We start from the raw sequence: 26,742 nt of genomic DNA, 5'->3' as shown, positions 1-26,742 counted from the left end.
TGTTGGTTTTTTGTTTCGGTTTGTTTTTTTTTTCCTTTTTCTTATTTGCCAAGCCAGGCAGGGCAGTTTTCCACATGACTAGTCAATGTTCCTGCTTGCCCTTGCTATAAACAAATACATGTGGGCATAATACAGCCTAATGGCATGGCACAATAGACGTGCATTATTAAAATATTTCAAAGGCTGGAAAATGCATTTGTTATACTAAATTATTTTTAGTAGAAACTCCCGTTACAATGAGGTCAAGAAGGGGCCACTGGGCAAGTCCTGAACCTACTGGCCCTGATATTTCTTGGTTTGGGAAGAGTAAAGGGGTTAAAATAGACGTTTTGATGAGATTTGAAATTTAATATAAATAGCCAAAAATTAGTCAATGATCTTATTAAGTCAGACTCCTACAAAATTGGAAGTTTACGACTCTGGGGTAAGGACCTCGATTTTATAAGCAGCATAGCACACATGTTTACTGAACTGGTCAGTGCATCTTTGACAAATATTTTAAGAATTGTAAAACTACATTAATTAAGCTTCCCATGGGTAATGGATACTTTTCATAATCACCTATAAAATGACTGAAATAGGCTCCCTTGTAGTTAACCTAATTTAGTATTTGTTTTAGAAGATCACCTGCATTTTACCAAAACAGAGCACATTGGCTCATTTTAAAATGATTTCTTTTTAGTCCCCAATCTTATTTTCATTTAAAAAAGAAAAACCAACAATAAAGTGAAGTCTAGAGTTGATAAAGGAAGGACACCTTGATCCTAATGTATGTGTGAGCCACATTATTCGTTGAGAAATGATGGATTTTTTTCCATCTCTTCTGAACACATTCCAATGGTCTCAAGTATTACTGGGAGGAAATGCACCTCGGGGGCTGTGATTTACAATTATTGTGTTTTGTTATGATTGGCATCAAATTTCAAGCAAGTGGCAGAAGAGTCACTAAATGATATTGCCAAATAATGGCAAGGGAAAAAAGACAGGCCTGGAAGCCCATGGTTCAGTCTTCCTCTGTCATTTGTTAGATAATCATTACAACCAAAACAATCTCCTGTTTAAAAATTGGTGTTGTATGATCACAAGAGTAGGAAGCCCACACTTCAGTGCCTTAACACTTTGTGGCAGTGACTTCAGACTTTTAAAGGTTATGCTTAAACTCTTCCAGATCCTACCAAGCTGGAAAGAATTTGAGCTTGGGCTCTGGTGTCACAGGAGAAAGCAGCCTAAGTTTGCAGAGGCACATCACCAGAAGGATGACCACCAAGTGATGGATTTGGAATCTGTCACAACTCATAGAACCATGTATGAAGCAATGGAAGACTGGTGATGTGCATCAGTCTAGAGCAGGGTTTCTTAACTGGGATCTATATATTCTTACAAACAAATACATGTAAGTATAATACAGCCTAATGGCATGGTACAATAGATGTGCATATTAAAATATTTCAAAGGCTGGAAAATGCAGGGGTCTACAGATCTCCAAATGGCCCATAGATAGATTTCAGGGACTTGGGTGGTGAAAAAAAATTACATATTTATTTTTACTAATCTTTAACTGAAATTAGCATTTCCTTCAATTATGAAAGTGGGCAACAAAAATGATTCTGAAAATGGGCCCATAGTCTTCACTAGACTGCTAAAAACGGGTCCATGACACCAAAGAGTTAAGGATCCTTGGTCTACAGAGTGCCCACATAAAAGAAATTATTTGTCTTTTATACTAAAGTAAGAGGAAGCAAATCCACTGAATCTCCACAGTAGACTTCATTCTATTTAGCTGTGGGAGAAGGTGACAACTGGTCATAAGTTTGTTGGGATTAATCTCAAAGGCCAGGTTCCAAGTCTCTACGTTCAGGCTTTGGCTATTATATTAATAATGGTAGGTTTTACATTTACCTTTTATTTTATTTACATTTATATTTTATTATTATATTTTAATATAATATTATTTTAATATAATATAATATTTTAATATAATATTATTTTAATATGATATTTTAGTATATTTTAATATATTATATTTAATATTATATTTAATATTATATTTTATTTACATTTATATTCCCAGTACTGCCATTAATCTTGTAAAAGGTACAGGGTATAAGTATTACTTTCACTTTTATACAAATGAAGATCCTGAGGGTCAAAGTAATTTGTCTAAGGAATTTGAACCTAGGTTTATTAAACTCATTTCCTCTTATAATCATGGATGGAGCCAATGAGCCAGTGTCTGCAGAGGGTCAGAAAAAGGTAAACAAGTTCTCCTTCAAAGACTAAATTAATAGAGAAAATAACTCAGAAGGGCAGCATGGCATAGGGCTCACGGTGGTGATCTTGAAGTTTAAATGACCTGGATTCAAATACCGCCTCTGACACAATCTGGGGGACCTTTTGGGCAAGTTACTCAACCTCTACGATCTTCAGTTTTACTCTTTGTAAAATAGGGATACTTATCTGAGGTACCTACTGGGCAAGAGTTGTGAAGCTTAAATTTGATAATGTATGTTAAGTACCTTGGAAATTTTTAAAGTGCTATGAAAATACCCGTCATCATTACTGTAGCTGCACAACATAAAAGAACTCAAACCTAGTTTTCTATTTAAAAACAATAACAATAATTTATATAGCCCTTTAAGCACTTTACAAACCTTATCTCACTGGATCCTCACAACAAAGCCTGGGAGATACAAACTATTATTATTCCCCTTTTACAGGTGAGGAGACTGAGGCAAACAGAGGCCAAGTGACTTACCCAGGATCACATAACCTGGAAGTACATGAGACCCAACGTGAACTCTGGTCTTGCTGACTCCAGATCCAGAACGTTCACTACTATGCCACCCAGCTGCCTGATACGACAACAAACATCTCATATTTCTTTGCTTTTCGTTGTTTAAAATCTGAGAGAGCGGGCAATGGGGAGGCATAGCTAATCTCTTATGAAATGGGTAAGATAAATTCTGCTCTCTTCACTGATCTGAGCAACCCTTGTAAGCCCTTGCTAAAGCGACAGCACCTAACAGACTCGGAGAAAGAAAAAAGGTTCAATATTTGCTGATGGGAAGCGCTTTATGCTTATTACTTAACTTTTTAATAAAATACTTGAAAGCTTTTCTACTCCAGATGGATAATGCAATTCGAGCTTGTAGATGAGTGAGTACTGTAGTACATGATGTATTTTTCCACCATCCTACTCACTGGTATTGTGCACACATGGCAACTTTTAATTAAGGAGAGTCAATCCGTAGACCCACAGGAATTTCCGAGGATCACCAAGCCCTGATGTTTCTCACTTAAGATGTCACCATGCATTACAGCATTCTTAAATTTGAAAGAGCATGGCAAATCACTCAGATGAGCTCTCTCAATTTACAAACGTGGAAACTGAGGCCCAGGGACTTGTGAAGGAACTTGTATATAGTTATATGGCTGATAAATGGTAGAGCCTAAATATTGAGGATAAATGCACTTATGTGCCCAAAGCATTCCTCTGAATTAAGAAAAAAAAATTTGAAATAATTTAGTATAGCAGTCTTCTGTTCCAAACTTTTGATTTATATCTTGAGAAACAAAGGTAAAGTGACTTGCCGGGATCACAGAGCAAGCTAATGACAAAGGTCAGAATTGTAACACAAGTTTTCTCAATCCCAGTACAATGCTGCTTCCACCAGATCACACCCACCTCACTCAAATTTAACAGGACTCTCAAGGCAAGTAGGATTCTTGCTAATTCTTATTCCCCAGATGTACTAAATACCATTAGTGGGGATGGAGTTAGGTGACTCCTCTTTCATTCCTGTTATCTCTAGGTGCAGTGGCAAACTCTGAGGTTTCCAAACAAGCCTTAAGAGGTTAGAAAACATGGATTTCATCTATTCATTTACCTTAGCAAAGAACTATACTTAACCTATTCCAGATGACTATGTAAAACTTCTCCAGAAGGGAATTTCTCCAGCTCTCTTGGATAACATATTTCAGAGTCTTTTCTCATGGAATGAGGCATGGAGTGGAAATGTCGGCAAAAGTATTGGTCAATAAAAAGGCAGGAGTAGAGTGGTGACAAACGTCATCGGGAATTTATGGAAACAGATGACTTTGCCTAAATATCACCAGTAATAAGAGAAGAATGATTTGACAATAGGTGTGTCGTTAATTCAATATCAAAATACTCTTTTTCTGTAAGGCAAATAAATGCCTTTGAAAAAAGAGATGAACTAAATGTATTTAAGCAAAAGACACTGTTTCTTAGTTAGTTCACTTCATGTACATTTTGACTGTGGTTCAATTGGGGGCCAAAATGGATTTGAAAAACTTGGTCTTTCTGATTAACCACTAATCTTAAATGATGTTTTGGTGGTGAGTACCCAGAAATACTGATTCTACTATTCACAGAATCATCAACCAGTAGATGCAAATTGGAACAACCAAATGGTTTGGTCACATCCTGTTCCATGAGATACATAAAGACACGTTCTGTATTACTAAGAGGCAGGACAAGAGTCAGTGCTGTTATGCTGTGCCTGGTATGACTCCCAAGGTTTATTATTTGTTTTAAAAACTTTATGAGTAGGAATACTCCTGCAAACATCCCTCATCATAGCCCGGCTCGTCGCTCACCTCTACTTCTTTTCCCCCTCCCAGAGTAAAATCCTAGAACTGAGTGACTGCACTTTCCACTTATTGGTTAACTAGAGAATCCCACTGGGGCTGTGGAAGTAATAAAGGAAACACTAGTCAGTCTTGTAAAAGAACTCTGGGCTGAAGTAGGGTACATAGATTCCTTTTAAAGAGATGCTATCACTATTGTCTTTAGAGGTCAAAATGGTGTTTCAGCAAGCCTTTGTGTACACAAACTCAGCTAAAGGTTAGTAGGTTCTATTCATTGGGGAAAGGTGCTTAAGGACATATTCACAGAGGGCTAGGTCTGCTATTGGGAATCTCTTAATTCTTTTTTTTCCCCCATTGTCTCTCTGGAGGCCTGCCCTTGGCCTAATTCACTTAGGCCTAGAACCAAATTAGAGCTGAGAACAGGTACTTAAAGTCTGTAAGAGACTGAAGATAATAGGAAAAACTCTGTTTCACACACAATACTGATCAGTTTTCACTCAATTCAGTTTTGATATCAATTTTTCTGTTTTAACCAAAAAGATGTGTTTTCCAGTCACTGGATCTATATTCATTAATTATAAACTCAGTAAAAAGAGGGCTAGCTATTTATAGTCTTCATGAGTTTATAAACCTGTCAGATGCTAGAGGATTGAGAAGAGAAAAACATATTAAACTCCTTTGAGAGAAAGAGATGGTTACCCAATGTCACAGCATGGGGGCTGAATATTGTTTTAGGCACAGAAATCAGATCATCTGAGAATGAAAGAGCATTATATATTAGACAAGCAGTTCTAATTCTCGGCAAGAGCAAAAGCTGGTATGTGCATTAGCAGCAATCTGCATTTAGCTCTATTTCAATTTTACATAAAATATAGCAGGGAAAACATGTATGTCTTCTATTCTGCTTCTGAGACTTATATAACAAAGCAGGCAAAAATAAAAAAGAAAGGTGGTAAAACCCCAAGATCTATTTGAAATTATAACTGTCACTTTCACCCTGCACAAAAGTTGCCTACAAGGAAGCTTTGTGTTCTAAAGTTTGTGCTTTGTTCCTTCCACAGTGACATCTGGGATCCAACCACCAGGGGCCATCTTTTTGTTAAAGAAAATTAATAACAGCAAATTAGCAATCTAGACACAACATACTAGGGCATCACATTAGAAAAGCAGAGTTGGAAGGATCCTAAGAAAGCCATGAGGAGATAGGCCGGAAGGTACCCTAAAGGGATCCTACAAGGCTCCTGGTAATAGATCCTTATTTTTAGAGGAGGAAAAACAGGGGTGTTGGAGCTGCTGCCAGCAGTAAACAAGGTCACACTGTCACAGCCACTCCCCAACACTCCAGGTAATTCTCATCTTATTCTAAAAACACACTAAATGAATCTATACTATTGCTATGAAAATAGAAAAACACAATGCAAGCACAATTGCTTTAGAAGTTCTTAAAAGTCTCTTGCCTTTCTTCACAGGAATAGGAAAGTATGGGCAAGGACACACTGATTTTTCTTTATACATAGTTCTATTGTGACAAAATCCTGACAGATCCTGTTACTATTCTCCCTTTTTTTTCTTATTATCTTTAATTGTATCATTTTATATAGGTTTTAGAAAGGTGACCTACCTTTGGAAATTTTCTCATTTGGATGGCATAATAGTGATTTTAAGAATCTTTCTCATTTCACTATAACCAAAACAAATTATGGTGATATTTCACCTGAAATGTATAATATATTACTGGATAGTCACACATAGTAAGTTTAGGAAAGCATGCTATTACTTGATAAAAGTCTAAAATAAACCTAGATGACCAAGGTGACTAAGACCTCAAAATACAAAGCTAGATCATCACCTGCAAAGAAGCAAAAAGTCTGGAAAAATTGCTTGGAGAGGAAAAAAAAATCTATTTTGTTAAGTATAGTATTTGTAACTCACAGTGATAATTTTGGTTTACTGAATACTTTGGAAAATTCCAAAGTGTAGGAGTTTGCTTTGAAAAGTTTCTACAACAGTTAGCATAAGGTACAACTGAATTAGGACCACATTCTTCAGAAATGGCCTAATTTAGGTGTTCCATAGTCTAAACTGCACCCTTGGTATTGATATCTGGGTCAACTTCAGGGGAAGTAAAATTCCATTTCTATCTGTGTCTATGATATTCAAGGAAAGCCAAGATAATTTACATTATTATATTTAAGAATTCAGGTGACAGCTTAAACTCTGATCATATTCTGGATTTTACTCCAGCTCAAGGCTTTAATAATGTTCCGGATACTAGAAGTGATCACTAAATACATACAGGACCCTAGAAAGACACATATTGATATTTTAAGAAAAGTTATTAGATATTCAAACAACCCCAAGGTATCCCTTCACACATATCCCTTCGCACTCAGCTAGCAAAAACAAAATAAAACAAAATGAACAAAAACTAGAAGACAGGAAAACTCATTGTTGGAAGGGTTGTGGGTAAACATAGCCTAATTCATTGCTGATCGGTTTGACCATTCTGGAAAGCATTTTAGGATTTTGCAAGAACAGTTACTAAGCTGCTCATATCCTCTGACCCAGAGATTCCATTATTAGGACTATATCCCAAGGAACAACAAGACAGGACTATACGTAAAAAAATGTTCACAGTTGTCTTGTTTATAAGAAAAAAAGGTGCAAACAAAATGTGAAAATGGATGATACATTCATGATATATTAATGTAATAGAATATTATTGCAACATAAGGAATGAATCTGGAAAATTCAGAGAAACATGGGAAGATATATAAAGTCATACAAGTGAAGTGCTAGAAGAAAAGCACAAATAATGTCGATAACAAGTTCAACAAAATCGCTGTAAAGAGAGAACAGCATATTTCGGCCAGATTCAACAGTCAATGTTAGTACGATACTGTCAAAGTTAAAGGACACACATGCAAAGATCGGGGACACATTTTTTTCTGTTAATAAAAGAAATGTTTTTTTTAGGGAATTTACTGTGAAAGGCAGTTTGTTGGGAAGTTTAGGTTATATGACATCAAACTGTAGCAATAATTAAAAAAAATTATCTGTAAGGAGATAGTAATTATCTGGCAAGAGATTTTTTCCTACAAGAAAAAAAGTTTCATATGGAAGTCAGGGTCTCTGTTAAGCCCACAAAAGACTACAATGCTAGCTCTAAAATAAAAGATTCTGAAAGTACTCTAGAACTCAACCATCAAATCTCACACTGTTTCTAAGGCTAACTTCCAACTTTGTTTGGCAGATGTACATCTCCTTCTCCCTACCTCACTACTGCCTATAAAAAGAATGAGTGGGTCTCCTAGTGGCCTAGGGGAAGGGGATGGCAAGTAAAAGTGAAAGAAGAATTGCTTTAGGGAATGACTGGTGCCTCTTGTCAGTGAAAGCCAATAGCCCTAGATGCCCAGTAGAGCTCAAGCCCTGGTGGGTTTGAACCAAGTCAGGAAAGCTTTTGAATATTATAGGCTGTAGGAAAGATTGAAAAGTTAGCCAAATCTGAAAGTTAGCCCAACTCAATTCAAGGAACTACATTACAGAAAGTTAGCAATGGCAACTCATGAGGTCTATCTACTAAAAAGAAGAGGGATTGTGGCCTGTGTTAGTAAAGAGAGTATTCATACAGGCAAAATAAATTTTGAAGTATTCACAGAACTTCACAGATGAGTGGAATTTCAGAAGCCCTCTACTGCAAATAATACCTAAAAAAAGTATCTCCAGCCTTTCCCTGAAGACCTCAAATAATGGATAACCCACTATTTTGTGAGGCAGTCCATTTTGCCTCTGAATACTTTTAATTATTGTATATTTTTTCCTTATATCAAGGCTAAATTTACTTTCTTGCAACTTCTACCCAAGTTGAAATTATCTGCCTCCAACATTTTTCATACTAAGAGCTTTTAGGTCAATTCTCTACTTATCTTCTCCTACCCCAACTGGGGACCAGAATTAATGCTTTTAAGAGGGATGCATATATAAGGGAATTTGGGATCAAGTTTTTTTAAACCTATTTCTTAATATGATTTTATATGTCTATCGTTCAAGAAAATCACCTGTGAATACATGAAATCAATATCATAGTCTACATGTAAGATAAATATCCACATATTTTAACGTATTCTATATACCTCTTCAAGATTTTTCCATATACATACGAAAAAGAGTCATTAAATGTACCTCTCAAAAGTATAATATCATTATATAGGGATGGGAGGGGAAGGGTTGCAGTTTTTTCCAATAACTAAATGATGATTTTCCCAAAGGGTGAGAAGAAGAAAAGAGAAATTTCAGCAGATGGAACTCATTGTTCCCCCATGAAAAAACATTTCTTCACCTTGCAAAAACATATTAATTGGGTTGCCATCTGGCAAGACAGCTCAGATACTTTGGGGATACAATTTGGATACTTGAAATTTTGAATTGAAGTCCGTGGGGATGGTGGGAATTTGAATCTACTGAGTTAGCACTGAAACTCTTAAGGTGGTATTTAGAGTGAGAAATGAAGAACAGAGAATAGTCCTATTCTTTGGATAAGCCCCATTAATTCAGAACTATCTTCAATAATATTGATGTGTTTAACACCTGTGTTGTCATTAGAGGCAAATATGAAGATAACAGACATCTTCACGTGATGTAACTATGACATCATGGAATTTATATTTCTGTGTGCTTTGAGGAAGTTTTATATTTATATTTATATTTATAAAGGGGTTCCTTCATAGTCAGAAGGGTTATCATAAGTTAACAGGATCTGGGAATTGAAAAGGACTTCAGGAAGTAAACAAAACAAATGGCTACCTGAAGCGTGAAACCCATCTAAAACATCCACAGAAACTGGTCATCCCAGCTTCCACTCTGATATTCCAGTGCCTGGCATTTCAGCACAATAAGGAAGGAGTCCATTTCATTTACAAAGAGTTCTAATTGTTAGAAATTACTTCCTTATATTGAGCTAAGATGCATTCCTCTCTAACTCCCAATGGTTCCAATAATGTCCCCTGAAAAAAATCTAAATCATCTTTCACATAACATACCTTAAAATTTGAAAAATCTATTAATATTCTTCCACCAAGTCATTCCTTCTTCAGGATATAAATCCCCAACTTCTTCAAGGCCAACAAGCACTTATTCAGCGATGGTTATACGCCAGGCACTGTGCACAGGCCCCATCAACTTCATGGTCACTCTCTTCTCTACCTTCTCCAATTACCCAATCACTCTCCTGACATATAGTGCCTAGACTCTTGATGTATCCTGCCTAAGGATGAGTATAACACTCATAACACCTCCCTCATGCTAAACTGTCCTCATGTAGTTGAATTTTGGAAGCTAAACAGAGTACTTTAAATTTATCCCTGTTGAGACTCAACTTATCCATCAAGCCTACTGAGATATTTTTGAACATGTTAGCTCTTGGGCTTTGTGTCACACACAAGTCAAGACATCACCCCATGATATCATTGGTCCTCTTCAAAAACAAAGGACAAACGATGTCTTCTTCCAGGTCATTGAAATACTCAATCTCTGCTTTATCTTTTTAGTGAATTCCAGTTTTTCCAGATACCATATACTTATCCCTCCACTAAAGTCCCATTCCAGGGCTTCACTGCGGCATGAGGTGATCTTGGGTTCTTGAAGGTTATACACTTAGTAGGACACAAGCTTTCATAGTTCCTATCAGGACCTTGAGAACTGGCCTGGTGAAAGACCCAGTTTTGTTATTCTTCCATGTACCACATGTACACCTTTAAGTATTAGAAGAATCTAATAACATCTTCCTCCCCAACCCCACTCCCACCCCCCCACCCACAGGTTTTTCTTCAGGATAAATATCTCTAATTCCTTTAAATCAATCCTTACATAGGATATGGGTTTTAGGGCCCTCAACATCTCTCTCATTCTCTTCTCTCTCCTCTCCAACGTGTTTATGTTCCTCTGGAAAACATAGCGCCTGGACACAATGTCTGGGAGGGAGTAAACTCAATTAATTCAAATAGGTTTATTACCAGACAGTTGGCCACAGCTATTTGAGAGAGGAAGGGAGGATTCAGAAGTATTGTCTACTAAATCACAGATGGAGGCTGAAATTTACCTTAGTGGATGGAATACCTATGCCAATGAAATCAAGGGTTATTAAAATACTGATGTATAAATAAGTTTTACTTAAAGTAACATATAATATCCAATCTCAGGTTATTGAACTGTTGTTTGGTTGTTTTTAGTCCTGTCTAACTGCTCATGATCCCATTTTGGTGGTTTGCCATTTCCTTCTCCAGCTCATTTTACAGATGAGGAAACTGAGGCAACCTGGGTTAACTGACTTGCCCAGGGTCACACAGTTAGTGTGATAGTAGCATTACTTATAGGAAAAAAGATGCAAACAAAATGTGAAAATGGATGAGCATTCATGATACATTAATGCAATAGAATATTACTGCAACATAAGGAATGAATATGGAAAATGCAGAGAAACATGGGAAGATACATAAAGTTATACAAGTGAAGTGCTAAAAGAAAAGTACATGAGATATCATTTGTTTGACATTGATTTGAACTTAGGTCTTTCTGACTCCAGGCCCTGCGCTCTATTCCCTGTACCACCTAGCTGCCCCAAGTTGTGTTAGTTCACATAAAAAAAGTTAAATAACCCCGATATTTGTAAAAAATTGCATATGGTCCCTTATCCCATGAGGGGGGCCCAGCAGATATCCTTCAGAGATTGATATAATAAAAGTTTATTTTACTGGACTCTGAAAATTCATAATCCTTTCTATTTCTCAAATATTCAGATTGTACAGAAAATATATATTCAGGTGTGTATACAGATACACATATACACACATACAGATATATTTATATATTTAGGTACATGCACATGTATATATGCAAGCATATTACACACACATATATATGTCTATAGTTACAAATTCTGTGACAGAACTGGGATTGACAAAACTTTATGTGATACCTCTGCACAGTTTAAAGCACTAAAAGTTTTTTAAATTTAAAATTTTAAATTTAAAAAATTACTCAAATAAAATTTCAAAAAAGTATCGATTATAGTGGTATTAATACATCATTCAGTAGCTAAGTATTGATTTAGATGATCAACAAGCTTTTCAAATACTGCAAAAATTGAACACAAAGGTGTATACATCTGTGGCTTTTCTCTCCAAACAACTTTGAAATGTAGCCAATTCTGGCTTATTCTAAGGTTGACTGGCTAGTCCTTTCTTCCTCATTTTGCCAATATTGGCCATCTTGAACTTCTCTGGCTCCTCTAGAAAGCAGGAAGGGAAAAAGAAAGAATGAAAACTCCAAGAAATTTAGTGCCTATAGAGTGCAATCTACAATTTCCTATTCTAATCCTTTAAAACACTCCAAGATAACTGGGTTTATAATTAAAGGTCAACACAATTTGAGAACTTTTCCTAATTAAAATAATGCCTTTAGTGATCTTTAAAGAATCATATACAAGTGGGAACTCCCAAATAAATCCCCCAAATCCTGTTCCTTGAAACCCTTCCAAACAGAAACCAACAGGTTTCCCCATTAAAGGGAACTTAAATTCAATGTGTTGAACTGCTGAAGATCAGCTACAAGCCACTGCCTGTTTGTGCACATACAAGTGGGTACAAGAATGGGTGGGATAAAGAAACAGCAGCAACCTTTACTTTCTAATCACCAGACTCAACATGTCACTTACATGGGAACAACCAATCCAGCTTAAAATAATGGTCATAATCTTTCCAGAACAATAGGCCATGACGAGTTTCCTTAATTCTTAAACAATTATTTAGAGATGAAGACTGCTAACTGAAAGAGAGGGGAAAGGGCATATGTATTTACCCTGGCATCTGTACAATGTTTCTGAACTTATCGTTCAGTGCCAGAAACCAGAGAGTGGAGAATATTGGAACTCTTTTCCACAGGGACGAATACTCTGGAACTCGCTCTGGTGTACCGCACTTGAGAAATACTATATGTCCATGTTTTCTGGGAATAGTGCCAAAGTGTTTCCTCACACCGACATCTATCAGGTGGCAGTTAAATCCAACATCTGTCTCTCTAACCAACAAAAGTAGCCTGATCTGGGGTGACAAGATGGAAATGACACAAATACTTTAGTTTAATGTGAAAAATTACTCAAGAAATCACCAAGGGATTGGTAAATCACCAAACAATTCAAAAGAAAAAGTTCATCTTTTAATAGGGAAACTTAAAATTCAGTACTGCCAATGTAGGGTCTAGTTCAAAATCTGCTATTCTCTAAATTGCGTGATATGGACCAAGCTTCTCTAAACTTCATCTGTAAAATAGGATTGTTGTTGTTTGTCCTTTGTCTTCAAAAGGATAGGAGTGCTGAGACTTGCCATGATGACCTTACAAGATTATGGTGAGAATCTCATGAAACAATGAATGTGAAAGTGCTTTGTAAACTGTCGAATGAGATACTAACGTAAGGCAATATTATTATTAATAGAACTTATGGATTTGAATGTGGGTTAGGTTTTTAGCCTAGTTTTTTTAAAAAAGGCTATACAAATGATTCCATTGATGAATTAAAAAGTCCTTGTTTTCAAAGAATAAGTGTAGTTAAAATTGACAGAGGGAGGAAATCTACAGAATTTGCCTTCCTCATTAAATCTTTCCCTCCTCCAAATTCTCTTAAGGGTAATCCCATCTTCCAGTTACCCAGATTCACATCATTCACCTTACTTATCTACTCAACTGCCAAGCCTCATGGATCTTACCACAACCTATCTTTCCATCTTATTCTATCTACTGATGTAACTTCTACTCTAAGGTCATTATCACCTCTCAATTGTTCACTGTAACAGTTTCCAAACTGCTCCCCCTCCTTGCTTCTAATCTCTCCCCTTACCCCAAAATCCCATTCTTCACAAAACTGTCAAAACAATATTCAAAGGATCATAATATCATAGATTCAGAATATGAAAGGGCCTTAAGATGTCATCTGGTCCAATCCCCTCCTACTACAGATGAGGAAACTGAGGCATAGAGAACTGAAATGATTGCTGAGGTCACACAGGTATCAAGCATCTGAGGTGAGATTTGTACCTAGTACTCTATATAGTATATTACACTGACTCTCCTAAAGCACAGGTCTGGCTATGTCACCCCTCTTGCTCAAAAGACCTTCAATAGCTCTCCAGTACATCTAAGATAAAATATAACCTCCTCAGCCAGGTATTTAGAGAACTTTCAATCTTTCTGTCCAGTCTTACTTCCCACTACTCCCTCCTCATGTATTTAGTCAAAGTGAATCACTCACAGTTACCTGAACTTGATACTGCAACTCCTAAAGCTGTGATTTGCAAAAGTCATTCTCCATGCTTCACATCGAATGTTCACGCTCCTCCATCAGAATCTTTGCCTGACTACTAAGTTCAGATGAGGGACTACCGTGGGATCCTGCCCTAGGTTATGTTCCTCTCTCTAATTTTCACTGTATTATGCTTCAAATATAAACTCCTTTAGGGAAGGGATTGTTCACTTTTGTATCTGCATTCTCAGTGCCTAGTAGGCAGTCAGTACTGTGTACCAGCACTGTGTTTGTAAAGCACTGAGTAAACAAAGACAAAAACAGTCCCTCCTCTCAAGGAGCTCGAAATCTAATGGAGGAGAGACATAAAAACAACCACATACCAATAAGATAAAGATAGTATAAATGGGAGATAAACGACAGAGGGAAGGTACTGGCATTAAGAGGCATTGGTGAAGGTTTCTGGTATACTGTGAGATCTTAGCTGGGATCTGAAGAGAGGAAAGGAGACAGGTGAGGGAAGTGAGAGAATTCCAAGCATGGAGGTCAGCCAGGGAAAACAGCCAGGTAGAATGTCTTGTCATAGGAATAGCAAGGAGGCCAGAGTCACTGGTTCACAGAATATGTGGGAGCAAATAATATATAAGATTACTGGGAAAGAAGAAGGGGAGCAGGTTCAGAAGGTCTTTGAACAGCAAACCAGACGATTTTCTGTTTTATCCTGGAGGTAATAGGGAGCCAGTGGAGTTTATTGAACAGGGGGAGTCTTTCCTGTCATAAGCACTTAAGTATTTCCTAAACGGAATTCCATATCTGAGCCTGAATTAATAGTGAGGTCCTTTACACCAATTCTACTACATAAATTTGGAACACTAGACTTTCAAACACAAGAATCAGAATTCCTAAGTGAAAATAAGTTTATTTTATCAAAACATCAAAAGTAAATATTACCCAAAGTGGTTCCTGTAGTAGAGGGAGGGGCAGGTACCCTGTGCAATCTATAGTGGGTCCCTTTCTGAAACTGTTGCTTGGGACAGAGTCTCACTAACTTTGGTAAGGCAAATGAAGTGTGTCACAAAATTTAGCAAAATTCTACTTACATGCCGAGAGTTAGACACCTTTTTTCCAAAATGAAAAACAATGAATTTCTGGGCTTTCCAAGACTGTGTGGCTTTACATAACTACTGCTAGGTTAGAAAATACCAAATCAGCATATAGCATGGAAAATAAAAAACTATCTTATTTGGGCAAAATATTTTAAACATCCAATATTTAATCAAGGCTCTTGAGTTGCAAAAGTCCTTGGTTCTGGATCAAAATTCTTCAGATTAGCAAATACTGAAAGTAGCATCTATAAGGAATTTTATCCCAATCTCCAATATCAATAGGCTAGCCAAGTCAGACTTTTGAAATAACATTACACAACAAGCAATTCATGACCATTATTTTAAAACAACACAGATTTCGTTTACCCTATTTCCTAGTGGTTTTTTTTATTTATCTGCACCAATGGTCACACTGTAAAGCTTTCTCCTTCGGTCAAATAACATTTTCCCTCTCTACTCATGCGTAAGCCTCCAACGTTTATCTAGGCATATCATTTCTGACTAAGGGGTATATGATATAGCACTTTAAGAGACCTGACTGTTAAAAGGGTATTTACAGTTTTCATGTAAGCTAAAGATCTGGAAATGACCTTATGGTTCAGTAGTCAGCAAACACGAAAATGAGCACAACGCGGCAAGACTGACAGTCAATGAAGAGAAGCATTAAAAGGCCTGTCAGGGCCATGACCCATCATTGTGCCCTAAGACATTTAAACCCAGGCTGAATCATGGAGAAGGAAGTATGCTCTGGTGAATACTCATAAGCAAGTTAGACCTCACAAAGAAAATCAGTTTCTTACACAGCTGATTTTTATGATTCCATGAGACAGCACCAGGTTTTGCAAAACCTTCACCTACTCTACCACTCCCTCTCTCCCTCCACCCACCTGATTCACTCAGAAGCTCTTAAGGTAACCTCCAGGTGAGATCTGGGATCTACACAAGAAAGAGACTTGGGGAGGGAGGGGAGGAAGGGGAGGGAGAGGAAGGAGAACAATTTCCAGAAGGATCTAGCTCCTTGCTACCTGTCTGTCACAAGGACTTAGATTTTTCACAGTTAAAAGAGCAGGTCCTTTAAAGGTTAAGATCCTTTCCCCAGTTTTCCAGGTTGTAAATGTATTTCTGTCTGCAATAAGACAAGTCTCTAGGAGACTCCTCTCCCTAAGAAAATGGGAACTACTATGGGTGAAAGATGACAAATTCATAAAGCAGAAGGTAGAGATTGTCTTCTATACTGAAGTAAGTATTGTGACAAGAAAACAGATTATCTTTTAATATGGTCTTTTTAGGTAGGCTTTGCAATCTTTTTTGATTTCATGTGATAATCGAACACAAATTCTCGATCATTTTCCTCCAATACAGTAATAAATTACAACTTATTTGGTTTAGGTATAATCTTTCCCCACTAAATGTATGCAACTAGTAGCAAAAAGACACATCCGTGATATTACTCCACTATCAAGGTTTCAGGTGAACATTCAAGGGATCATAGGGAGCCAATCCTAATTGCCAGACAGATACAGGAACAGAGAGAGGATAAACCTTTAGGGGTATGGAAGGCAATACACTAGCAAATATTAAGCACCATTTAAGTATTTATGTGACAAATACCTTGGATGCAAAATGAGCTAGGTATCATTAATGACAAACCTCTTACTTTTCCCTAGATTGTGAGCTCCTTGAGGACAGGGACTGTTTCTGCCATTCCTTCTATCCATCACTTAAGCATAGTACCTGACACATTGTAGGTTCTTAATAAGTTCTTGTTCTTGTTACTTACAGAATCAAGCATTTTGCTATATAGTAGGATTGATCATTTCCACCCCCTTTTCAACAAATGATTGTATTTTCTGGGTCTGCTTTTATCATATCATCCTAAAAATGGAGGGAGAGTTAAAAGCAGAATAAAGCAAAATGAAGCAGTTAAATCTAAGGGGGGAGGGGTAGGTGCCCATCAATTAGGAAACAATTGAAGAAATTCTGGTGTGTGAATATATGATTATGCTATAAGAAATTATGAAAGAGAAGATTCCAGAAATCCTGGAAAGTATAAACTAAAGAAGAGAAAAGTGAGCAGAATCAAGAGAACAATTAATAAACAACAACGTTGTAAAGAAAAAGCATTTTTTTTTGGTTGACTAGGCTTATTTGTTACAAAGGTCTCTTTTCGTGTTTTTAATTGGGAGACAGAGTGTGTGTAGGGACATGACAATATACAGAGTAAAGAAAAAAAAGGGAAGAGCTATTAAGATATTTTAAAAGCTACACAAAGAACAGAATGAAATTCAGAAAGAAGCACAAATGGACCAGTTTTGAAAGTAATGTACCGATTTCATTATATACATTTTTTAAAAGCAAGCTATATGGAATAGAAATATATGGTTTCTTAAAAATTATCTTTTTGTGTTCTACTTGGGATGTGGAAATGATCTTTTTTATTTTTTGGTATTTGCTAAGTACAAAATTAAATAAACTAAAAAATCAACTCATGCAGTCATAGCCTCTGACAATGTGTGCCACATTCCATACCAACAGTCCCTAATACTTCTATGAGGGGCAAGATAGGACTGTTTTTTGGCACTAGTAGAACATTATGATTAAACATAATTAATGTCCCAGGATTTAAAAAAAAATCTTAGATTTGTCATTTATCCTTTCATGTTACTCAGTTACTATAATATCCCTAGAAAATAGGAAAGCAAAGAGTTCAAGTTACAACATCTGTGTCCATCCTCACTCTTACTAGAGGCAGAGGGGATGGTGATGATGGGAATGCAGGACCAGTCTCTCTGACAAGACAGTATCTCCATGAGGAGAATGCCAACCTTTCAAGTCCTTCAGAAACAGGCAAGCATTCCTTCAAGCCCCTTCTGTCTGGGTCATTCCCACACAGGAACTTCAGTGACCTCTCTCTCTCTCAACAACCTATCAATTATAAAGTCCAGGAAACAGAAGGCTTCTTGCTTCAGGCAAATAGGAGCTTTGGCCTCGTTTGAAGATATTGCTTATGTTTCTGGTAACTAGGTGGAAGCATAAAATGTAACACATGGCCAGAGGATTAGCAAAATCTAGGAAAACATGTGCAAACCATGTTCTAACTCTTTACCCCAACAGCAATACAATCCCTGGTCCCTTGAGAGTTTAAAAAAAAAAAACCACACATCCTCATACTGCCCTGTGACAACAATGAACTGTCCATGCTCTCTGGGAGAGGCATTCTCCAGATTCCAAAGGTTTGTTTCTAATGAATTTCCTTTAGAAATATAGTGTTTGTTTTTAGTCTCCACAAAGGCGTTGAGATAGGGGGTAAAGCAAATGTATAAGCTCTTGTTGCAGGTTCCATACCAGAAACAAGCATACTTTCCAAAATGTGCAGAGGCCTGTTATCATTCATATTTGTTGAGCTTCAAAAAGGTAGTTGCAATAAACATAATAACAACCCTCTAGTCCTGGGCAGTTACAGTCTTAGATTGTAAATGATAGATTGATAAAGGAAAAAAAAAAACCAACAACAAAAAAACAAATATAGTGCAAAGAGGGTTGTTACATTTTCAAGGTTAAATTTGTTTCCTCCTTTCCTAGAAGATCATGTTAGTGGGATGAAGGAAGAATTCCATTTAGGGAAAATAGGGGCTTTGGGTTGGGTACCGCAGAATATTAAAATTTCAGGAGACGGATAGGGAAGGATAGGGCTCAGAGGCTAAGACATGGAGTTATTAGGCCCCAGTCCTCACTGCAAAAGATCTGATCCAAAGGGGGATAGAAGGAGGCAGTCAGACAACAAGCCTGGGCAAAGCTGAGAGAGTGACAAAGAGGGGGAGGAAATAGGAGTAAAGATCCAGGGAGGGGCAGAGCCTGAAGGTAAGAACGAACCTTCTGAATTTATCCTGACCAGCAAGGTAAGGATAATTTATTGGCAGGCACATTCTGAAAAGACTTGAATGAGGAAAATAAGTGAAAATTCATTCATCTGATCACTATCTATTAAAGAGTCCACTAAGTTCATGGCTCCTATTTTACAAGTATCTTTCTGTCAAGTATGTCGTAGTGGCTAGACAGCCAACCTCTAAGAAGACCTGGGTTCCAATCCCTTCTCTTATACATACTAAGTGATCCTAGGCAAGTCACATAGAGAGAGAGAGAAGTCTTGAAGACTCTAGTTTGCAAAGAGGGTGCCCACTTGCCTTGGGAGAGGTAGTGTCCTCACCTTAAGTATTTTATATCAATGAAATCACAGGTCTGGTCCAGTCCCTACCCCTAACCTACTGAAACATTATGTTAGGCTTGGGGGGTCAAGAAACAAAGATGAAAACTTGGTTCTTGCCTCCAAGAAGCAAACAGAGACCCTATACAGCAAAGAGTGGCAGTTGGAGGGGAGTTGAGGAGGGGGTTGGTTCTATTCAGAGCAAAGGTCTTGAAAGAAGTAAGAATCAGTCAACATTAGGGCTATTGCATAAATGGGTTTGTACTACAAATGGTATTACAGGGTTGGGTCAAGATCTTGAAACTTAGAGCAGATAACAGGGAAGGAAGGAGGATCTGAAAATGATTGCAAATTTGGGAGAGGAAGATGACAGGAAAGATAGCAACAACAAGTGAGGGAATATAATTTTGGGGCATGTGTAAGAGAGGGAGGTGTGGCCAAACAGCTCACTTTTCATCCATGATGCACAAACAGGAAAGCAAATGCAATGAAGTCATGTTATTGCATTTAATTACTAGAAATCAAAAAGAGAGTGGGAGTAACTGTCAACTCTTGGGGGGCCTGGAATGGAGGAGGGTAGTGGGAAATCAGCCAAGTTCAGTTTCCATAATCCTGACAGGATTATATTCAAGAACAAAACCAAGGAAAAATGTCACCCAATACCATGGCCTTTGCTAAAAGAAAGGCACAGTGTGGAAACAAGTGAAACAAATCCTAAAGCCTGTAGGATTCAACTAACCATATCATTCAAGATCCCTCAATAGCGTCTTTAAGCACATCTGACAGGACTGAGAAGACCGGCCCCCAAGGTATTTCTAACTCTCAGAAAACAAAGTCTGTTCCTGACCCCAAGACAGTACACTTAAGCACAAACATATTTAAGCACACTGTGGCCTGAGACCCACCCAGCAGCCTGGTTAGGGGTACGTAGCTTCTTAATTTACAACTTAATGGAATAAGCCACAACTTTGGGAAATCCATGAATCAAACTAAAATATTACCTGCTCTATCAGGCTCACACAAAAACAAAGAAGCAAAAAGTCTATCAGAAAAACAATCTTTGTTCTTCTACAAGTGTATTTTGGATTCAGAAGACTAAATTATTGATGGGTTCAAAAAATCACCTCATCATTAACCAGCATTTTATCTCTACTCACACATAAAGAATTTCACCATACGGAGGTAAATAAAATCAATATTTCCTTGGCAGAAATATTGGAGTGGTTTTCCATTTCCTTCTCCAGATCATTTGACAGAGGAGGAAACTGAGGCAAACAGGTTAAGTGACTTGCCCAGGGCAATGGTAAATCACAAGTGAGGTCAAATCTGAACTCATGTCTTCCTGACTCTGACCCTGGCTCTCTATCCCCTGCACCACTTAGCTGCCCCACATAGGAACAATAGAGAATAGGAATTTGACTGACTCCAGTGATATAGGGAACTCCCAGATGAGGAAGATGTTTCTTCTGCCCTATGTAAGTCAGCACCTTCTCTAAAATTTAGTCTTAGAAAGTTACCTAGAACACTAAGTATATTTAAGTAACTTGTCCAGGGTCACACTGATAATATGTGCAATAATAGGCAGAACTTGGAGGCAGCAAGGTGGCACGGTAAGTAGTGCCAGTTTGTAATCAGGAAGACCTGAGTTCAAATCCAGCCCCAGACACTTACTAGCTTTGTGACCCTGGGCAAGTCACTTAACCTCTGTTTGCCTTTATTTTCTCATCTGTCAAATGGGGGAAAGCCATCTACCTCTCCAGGTTTTTGTGAAGCTAAGTGAGATAACTGTAAAGTGCTTGGCATAGTGCTGGGCACACAGTAAGCGCTATATAAATGTTACCTATTACTGCTGTTATTCCTGGCTTAGAGGCAGTGGTGTTTTGGTATATATTTAACATCTGGTTGCCTTAAGAAAAAAATAATCCACGCAGGACACATTTTTAAATTAAATTTGCATTATTAACATTTGCTCCCTCACTTTCTTAAATCTAGGCAAAAAATTTCCTAAACGTAGACGCTTACCCTGATCATTTAAAATTTAACCATCAGCTCTGGTGAGAGCTGACTCCAGCACACCTCTGCTTACAGGTCAGCTTTCTATATGGTGCGCTACTCTGTATATCTGATAGAGATTAGTAAAACAGGAGTGGTCCCAGTGTTTACCAGGAGTTTATCTAAGGACAGAGGGAATATAATAAAATAATTCACAGCAGACAAGAAATCATACAAATATGCAGAAAACATAGTGTGTCGTGTGTCATCTGTGTATTGTGGAGGGGGGCACTCGGTTAAACAGAATAAAATAAACCATTAAATGTTGTAATTATTCTCTTAATGAAAATAATCTGCTGGTCTAGCTCAGCATTCTTAACTTTTCCATTCATCCCAGAAGTCTGCTCCCCAGAGTAGCAACTGAACTATTGAACCGAGGCTGCCCTGAGGGAGTAAGGTAGGAAAAGGGAAATGCCAACCCAGTTTTTAAAAAGAGAGAGAGAGAAAATGTTTCCAGTGGAATGTGAGTGCTTTGAGGTAAAATAGTGAAGGGGGGCGGGGTGGAGGGAATGAGAAGCTTCAAGGGAGCAACTCAAATGTCAGCATCAGTCAAAATCAAAAGGGCATGACGAGCAAGACATACCATCTCTGCACTGATGGACAGGAAGTCCAGGCACTCCACTCAATCTGAAGGGTCTAATCTTAAAGAACACTGGCTTTGGATTACTCAAGCTTGATGCTCCCATTTCCAAGGACTAGAATCAGCTGATGCCCCACCCCACCAGAGTGCCAGAAACACTGAAATTAAAAAGTGAATGAAACCTCATTGTGTGACACAATTCTGGGAGAGGAAATCCGGAATATCTAAAAATGCTTAAATAATTTGGTGATAAGTTAGAATACCAGATAGCTAGGTCAAACAACTGGGTATCTTGGAACAAAATGTTCATTAGGGGCAAGTCCTATTGTAATAAAGTTTTCAAGGAAGAAGGAAGACATCTCATTCCTTTGATTTAAGTGGGACAGAGTATTTCCCCCCTCTTTTTCAGCTTTTATTTCCCTCAAGCTCATGAGCTCTTTCTTATTCATTGACTCAAAGTACAATTTCACTCCTAGTTGGTCTTCAGAAACAGGTATTTGTTAAGGAGAAGGTTAATATGTGTGGAGCTCCTTAAAGTCACAATACTAAATGGCGCAATCAGCCTACAGTACAATATGCAAAGTGGTATGTCCGGCAAAGATACTGAGCATTCCGGGAAAGAAACAAGATCTGGGTAGAAGAGATACACAAAAGGGAGGTGGCTGTATGGAGAAAGATATCTCCAAATCCACAGGCACCATATCTAAGCCAATGAAAGAAAAGAACATTACGAATGGAAGAGGCCTTTCAGAAAGAAGAGGTTTAGAAAACTTGGGGCCAACCTTTACCAAAAGTTGTCAAGATAATCAACTCAGAGGCTACAACCAGGGAAACAGAAATAAGCCATGCCCAAGAGAAGAAGACAGCGCTTGGGGAAGTTAGTTTGAATACAGTGTCAAAATATAAATGTTTCATGAGTGGTAAGGGTTTACTTTGCTAATTATTTTAGGAAAGGCATTGTAGATTGTCCTATGACAAAAAGCATAGTATCTTCCCATGTATTGCCACCGTCTTTCTGGACATATATAATAATAAAAATGAATAAGCAGGGCAGTCATTGAAGGAAACCATAGGTGATATAGTGGATAGATTGGGGGGGAGGGGGAGGACCTGAGTTCAAATCCAGCCTCATATACTTACTAGCAGTATGACCCTGGGCAAGTCACTTCATCCTGTTTGCCAGTTTCCTCACCTGTAAAATGAGCTGAAGAAGGAAATGACAAACCGCTTCAGTATCTTTGCCAAGAAAATCCCAAATGGGGTCATGGGGGATTAGACGTGACAGAAAAGGGTTAAATCACAAATAGTAGGACTGTGTCCAAGCATTATCAAGCACCAATATGATCAGCTAGGTGACACTGATAGAGTGTGGGGCCTGGAGTCAGGAAGACTCATCTTCCTGGGGTCAAATCCAGCCCCTGACAGTTACTATCTGTGTGACCCTGGGCAAGTCACTGAACCCCGTTTACCTCAGTTTCCTCATCTGTAGATTGAGGTAGAGAAGGAAATGGCAAACCACTCCAGTATCTTTGCCAAGAAAACCCCAAATGGGGTCATGAAGAGTCAGACATGAAAGAAAAAAAAAAGATACAGCAACATCATCTCAGTGAGAAGCTGTCTAGAACTAAATCCCAAGGGCCTTGAAGGAAGGTGAATTCACAAGACTCCACCTAAACACTTAGGCTTGATTCAGGTCTAGATCTGGGTGCAGCTCCCTCGTGAAGGAGGGAGGAGTATTCCAATCAGTAGCAGCTCTAGATAAGATACAGATTGCACTTAGTACTAAGGATCCCAGGAAGACTAAAACCATACATGATGAGTATCAATGTCAGTGAGCTTTCCTGGGTAGGACTGGAGGTAGTGGAAAGGGGGATTGAGGTTATTCCGCAGGTTTCAAACTGATTTAGACATCAAGACCCCACAAATAGGGATTTCAATTTCCCATGGATGCCCAGAAGCAATGCAGTTTCTGAGAAGTCCTTAGGGCGAGAAGAGTACTGAGTCACTTTCATAAGCATTAAAGCTTATGAAGGCCACAGAATTCAGCTCCCTCATTTTACAGATGAAGAAACCAAGTCACATTAAGTACTTGGCCAGAGTCACACACACAAGTGTCGGGATTTGACCTCAGGCTCTTCTGGCTCAAAGTCCAGTGCCCTATGCACCATACTATACCATCTCTTCAAACCCTTAAAATTGCTGCTGATCCAACCCCAAATGATAATTACTGGAAGCCAAGAACCAGAAACCAAAGAGCCAGAGAAGTCAAGGAACACCTCTACCTGACTCAGGGCAATACTTCTTTATCAACAGGTGGAAAAGGGAGAAAAAAAGATACTGAAAAAAGTCTGAGCAAGCAGGCCTGCAGGGGGGAATGGAGCGGAGGGGCTGAGCTGCTGATAGTAAACTGGATCCAACCAAAAAAGAGTTTTATGATGCCAGCAGCTTAACATGGAGTGTTAAAGTTAGAAGCCCCTATCCAACAAGAAGGCAGTAAGCTCCAAAGTTTACTTCTGTTTGGAAGAGTGGCAGCTTCAACACCATTCCAATTTATACCTACATTAGTGCAGTCTGGTGAGATGCTCAGCGGGCTTGATGCTTAAGCAGCACAGTGCAAACCGAAGGGGAAAAAATCAACATGTTGAAACTTCTCTATAAATATTACATGACAGAAGGACAAAAGCACAGAGATGTTATTTAAAAGTCACAGCTTTAGAACTGCAGTCTGGCTGTGCTAGGAATCACTGAAAAGATAATGATGATTTTAAATCTCTCAGGGACTTTTTTTGTGCCTTTTTTTTCCTCTACAGGAATAAAGCATCCAATTGTACTGAAGCTGACCCTGATGAGTGAGTGCTAAGAGCAGAACAAGAAAACTAGAAATTGCATCTGCCCCCCCACCCCAATACCCTGTATTGTTGAATCGGCATTTTTACTGTACAAAGTTTCAGGTATTTTATAAAATGATATAGCTGTGGTTCCTGTCTGCTCCCAGCAGGCCCCCATCCCAATAAAATATCCTCTCTGAATACTGTCACGTACAGGATAACTTGAGTTTATTAATTCCAGATCTGATAAGTCTACATCCTGTTTTCTTGGCCACATAATATTACTTTAGTGTATGTTCCAATGAATGAACAGTGCCAGTTTTGAAGTAAGCAAGTTGGCTATATTTGAATTCTTTGTACTTGGTCATCAACAAAAATCAGGGCAAATTCCAGCTTTACCTTTCTACTATGTACATATCTGCAGCAAGAACAAAACCGTCCAAATTCCCAACTACCCAAAATACTCCCTCCTCAACTCATGCCAGCGACCCACCTGAGTTGGAACTTCCTGCCACCTGTGGCACCTTTACCTTGACTAGAGAAAAAAAAAAACCCAAAACAACTATCTTCTTTTTTACTCTTCTGTCAAAGATGAAAATGCTACAAAATGAAAAGGCCAGCCTTTGTATTCATAACAAATGTCAGCAAACTGGTAAAAACAAAATGGCAAAGTTATGCCGACCTGCCTCTTTAAGCACACTATGAAACAGGCTAACTTGAGCTCTCTCTATATAGGACATCTGCTTCAAATAAAGGTCAAATATTTGATCCAGGGAAGCCTCTGAAACACTGTACAAAGAGAATCCAAAGTCCTGATGTCTGGTTGTGTGAAATGGATACATGTTATCAGATCAAAGGTGCATACAGTCAGAGAAGGAACCTCCTGCCCTCCTCCCCTCCTTGATTTTCTCCACACAATTCAACTCGTCCGTCTCACAGACTGAGAAACACAACTGTGACAAGCACACTCATCACACCCCACAATGAAACCTGTAACGATGGTACAATACTTAAAGTGATAAATGTTTTCCTTGCAGCCTGTCAAACTTTCTCAAAGTGCTGTTCGGGAAACAAAGCTGCAGTAGCTAAAAACTTCATAGCAAAGAAAGCTGAGATCGGGACCTCAGAAACGAAAGCATTCACTCCCCAGGCAAATTCCAGCAGCGCTTTACCTTTGTGTTCGGCGAAGCCTGTTTCCACTCCTCAAATGAGGCAAAGTAAAGTTTGAGAGGACAGTCCAAAAATTGGGGTCAGACATATCCATTTCTCTCTCTCTCTCTCTTCAATCCACTGGAGGTTCAAAGCCGTAAAAAAAAAAAACAAAAAAACAAAAGAGGGGAGGAAAAAATGAAAAGAAAAAAAAAAAAGAAAAAAATCCCAATTATCTACTCACTCCCTCTAGAGAAAATGTAATGCGAACTGTGATCTCAAAAGCAACTTGGAGCATGTCTGGGAAGCACGCGTTCCCCTCGGATCCTATAATTAATACACAGCATTTTCTCTAAGGTTCGATAACTTGTTTCCTCTTTGGTCTGACCTCTCTTGCTCAGGCACTGCCAGCTATAAACAGTAATTACAATAGTTTAGCCCTATGTTCTGCTGAAAATGCTGTCTCTGTATGTGAATCAGCCCTAGGTACTTTGTCATCTGTTTGGCAGATACCATTCAGGGAGACTCAGAGGGGGGAGAGAAAACTACTATTTTGAGTCTTCCGTGTCAGGCAGCAGCTTATCAGAAAAAGCCTGCACATCTGAATATGAACAGAACCCTCGGTTTCCTCCACCTTCCCTTTTAAGGATGAGACGAAAATTTAAAAAGAGACAATTTCTTCTGCCCCCTTTTTCTCTTCCCTTTCTGGGGCAACAAGATACTTTAAAAAAAAAATCAGCTAATCTTTAAGGAGCCTTCTCCAGAATTTAAGCCGGGTACCACTCATCCTAGCCCCACTGCCTATATGGAAATAAGGATGGAAGTAGGCACTTTTGTATGGAGACAGAGAACAGACTACTTTCCTTAATGTCCCTAAGACGGCGTTCACATAGCAAGCAACTAACTCAGCTTGCAAGGTT

General features: G+C 38.3%; 1 protein-coding gene across 1 annotated transcript in view; it reads right to left on the bottom strand.

Moving 5' to 3' along the window:
- Positions 1-26,742, bottom strand: part of MAST4 (microtubule associated serine/threonine kinase family member 4) — a 772,318-nt gene that overhangs the window by 132,259 nt on the left and 613,317 nt on the right. Inside the window, 1 exon segment of the mRNA XM_036747001.1 lies at positions 15,873-15,896. Coding sequence (XP_036602896.1) covers positions 15,873-15,896 — 24 coding nt within the window.

The sequence above is a fragment of the Trichosurus vulpecula genome, chromosome 1 (genome assembly GCF_011100635.1).
Source record: "Trichosurus vulpecula isolate mTriVul1 chromosome 1, mTriVul1.pri, whole genome shotgun sequence".
NCBI classification, from domain to species: Eukaryota; Metazoa; Chordata; class Mammalia; order Diprotodontia; family Phalangeridae; genus Trichosurus; species Trichosurus vulpecula.
Note: the sequence above shows the minus strand (reverse complement) of the source record. Positions and strands in the feature narration are given on the sequence as shown.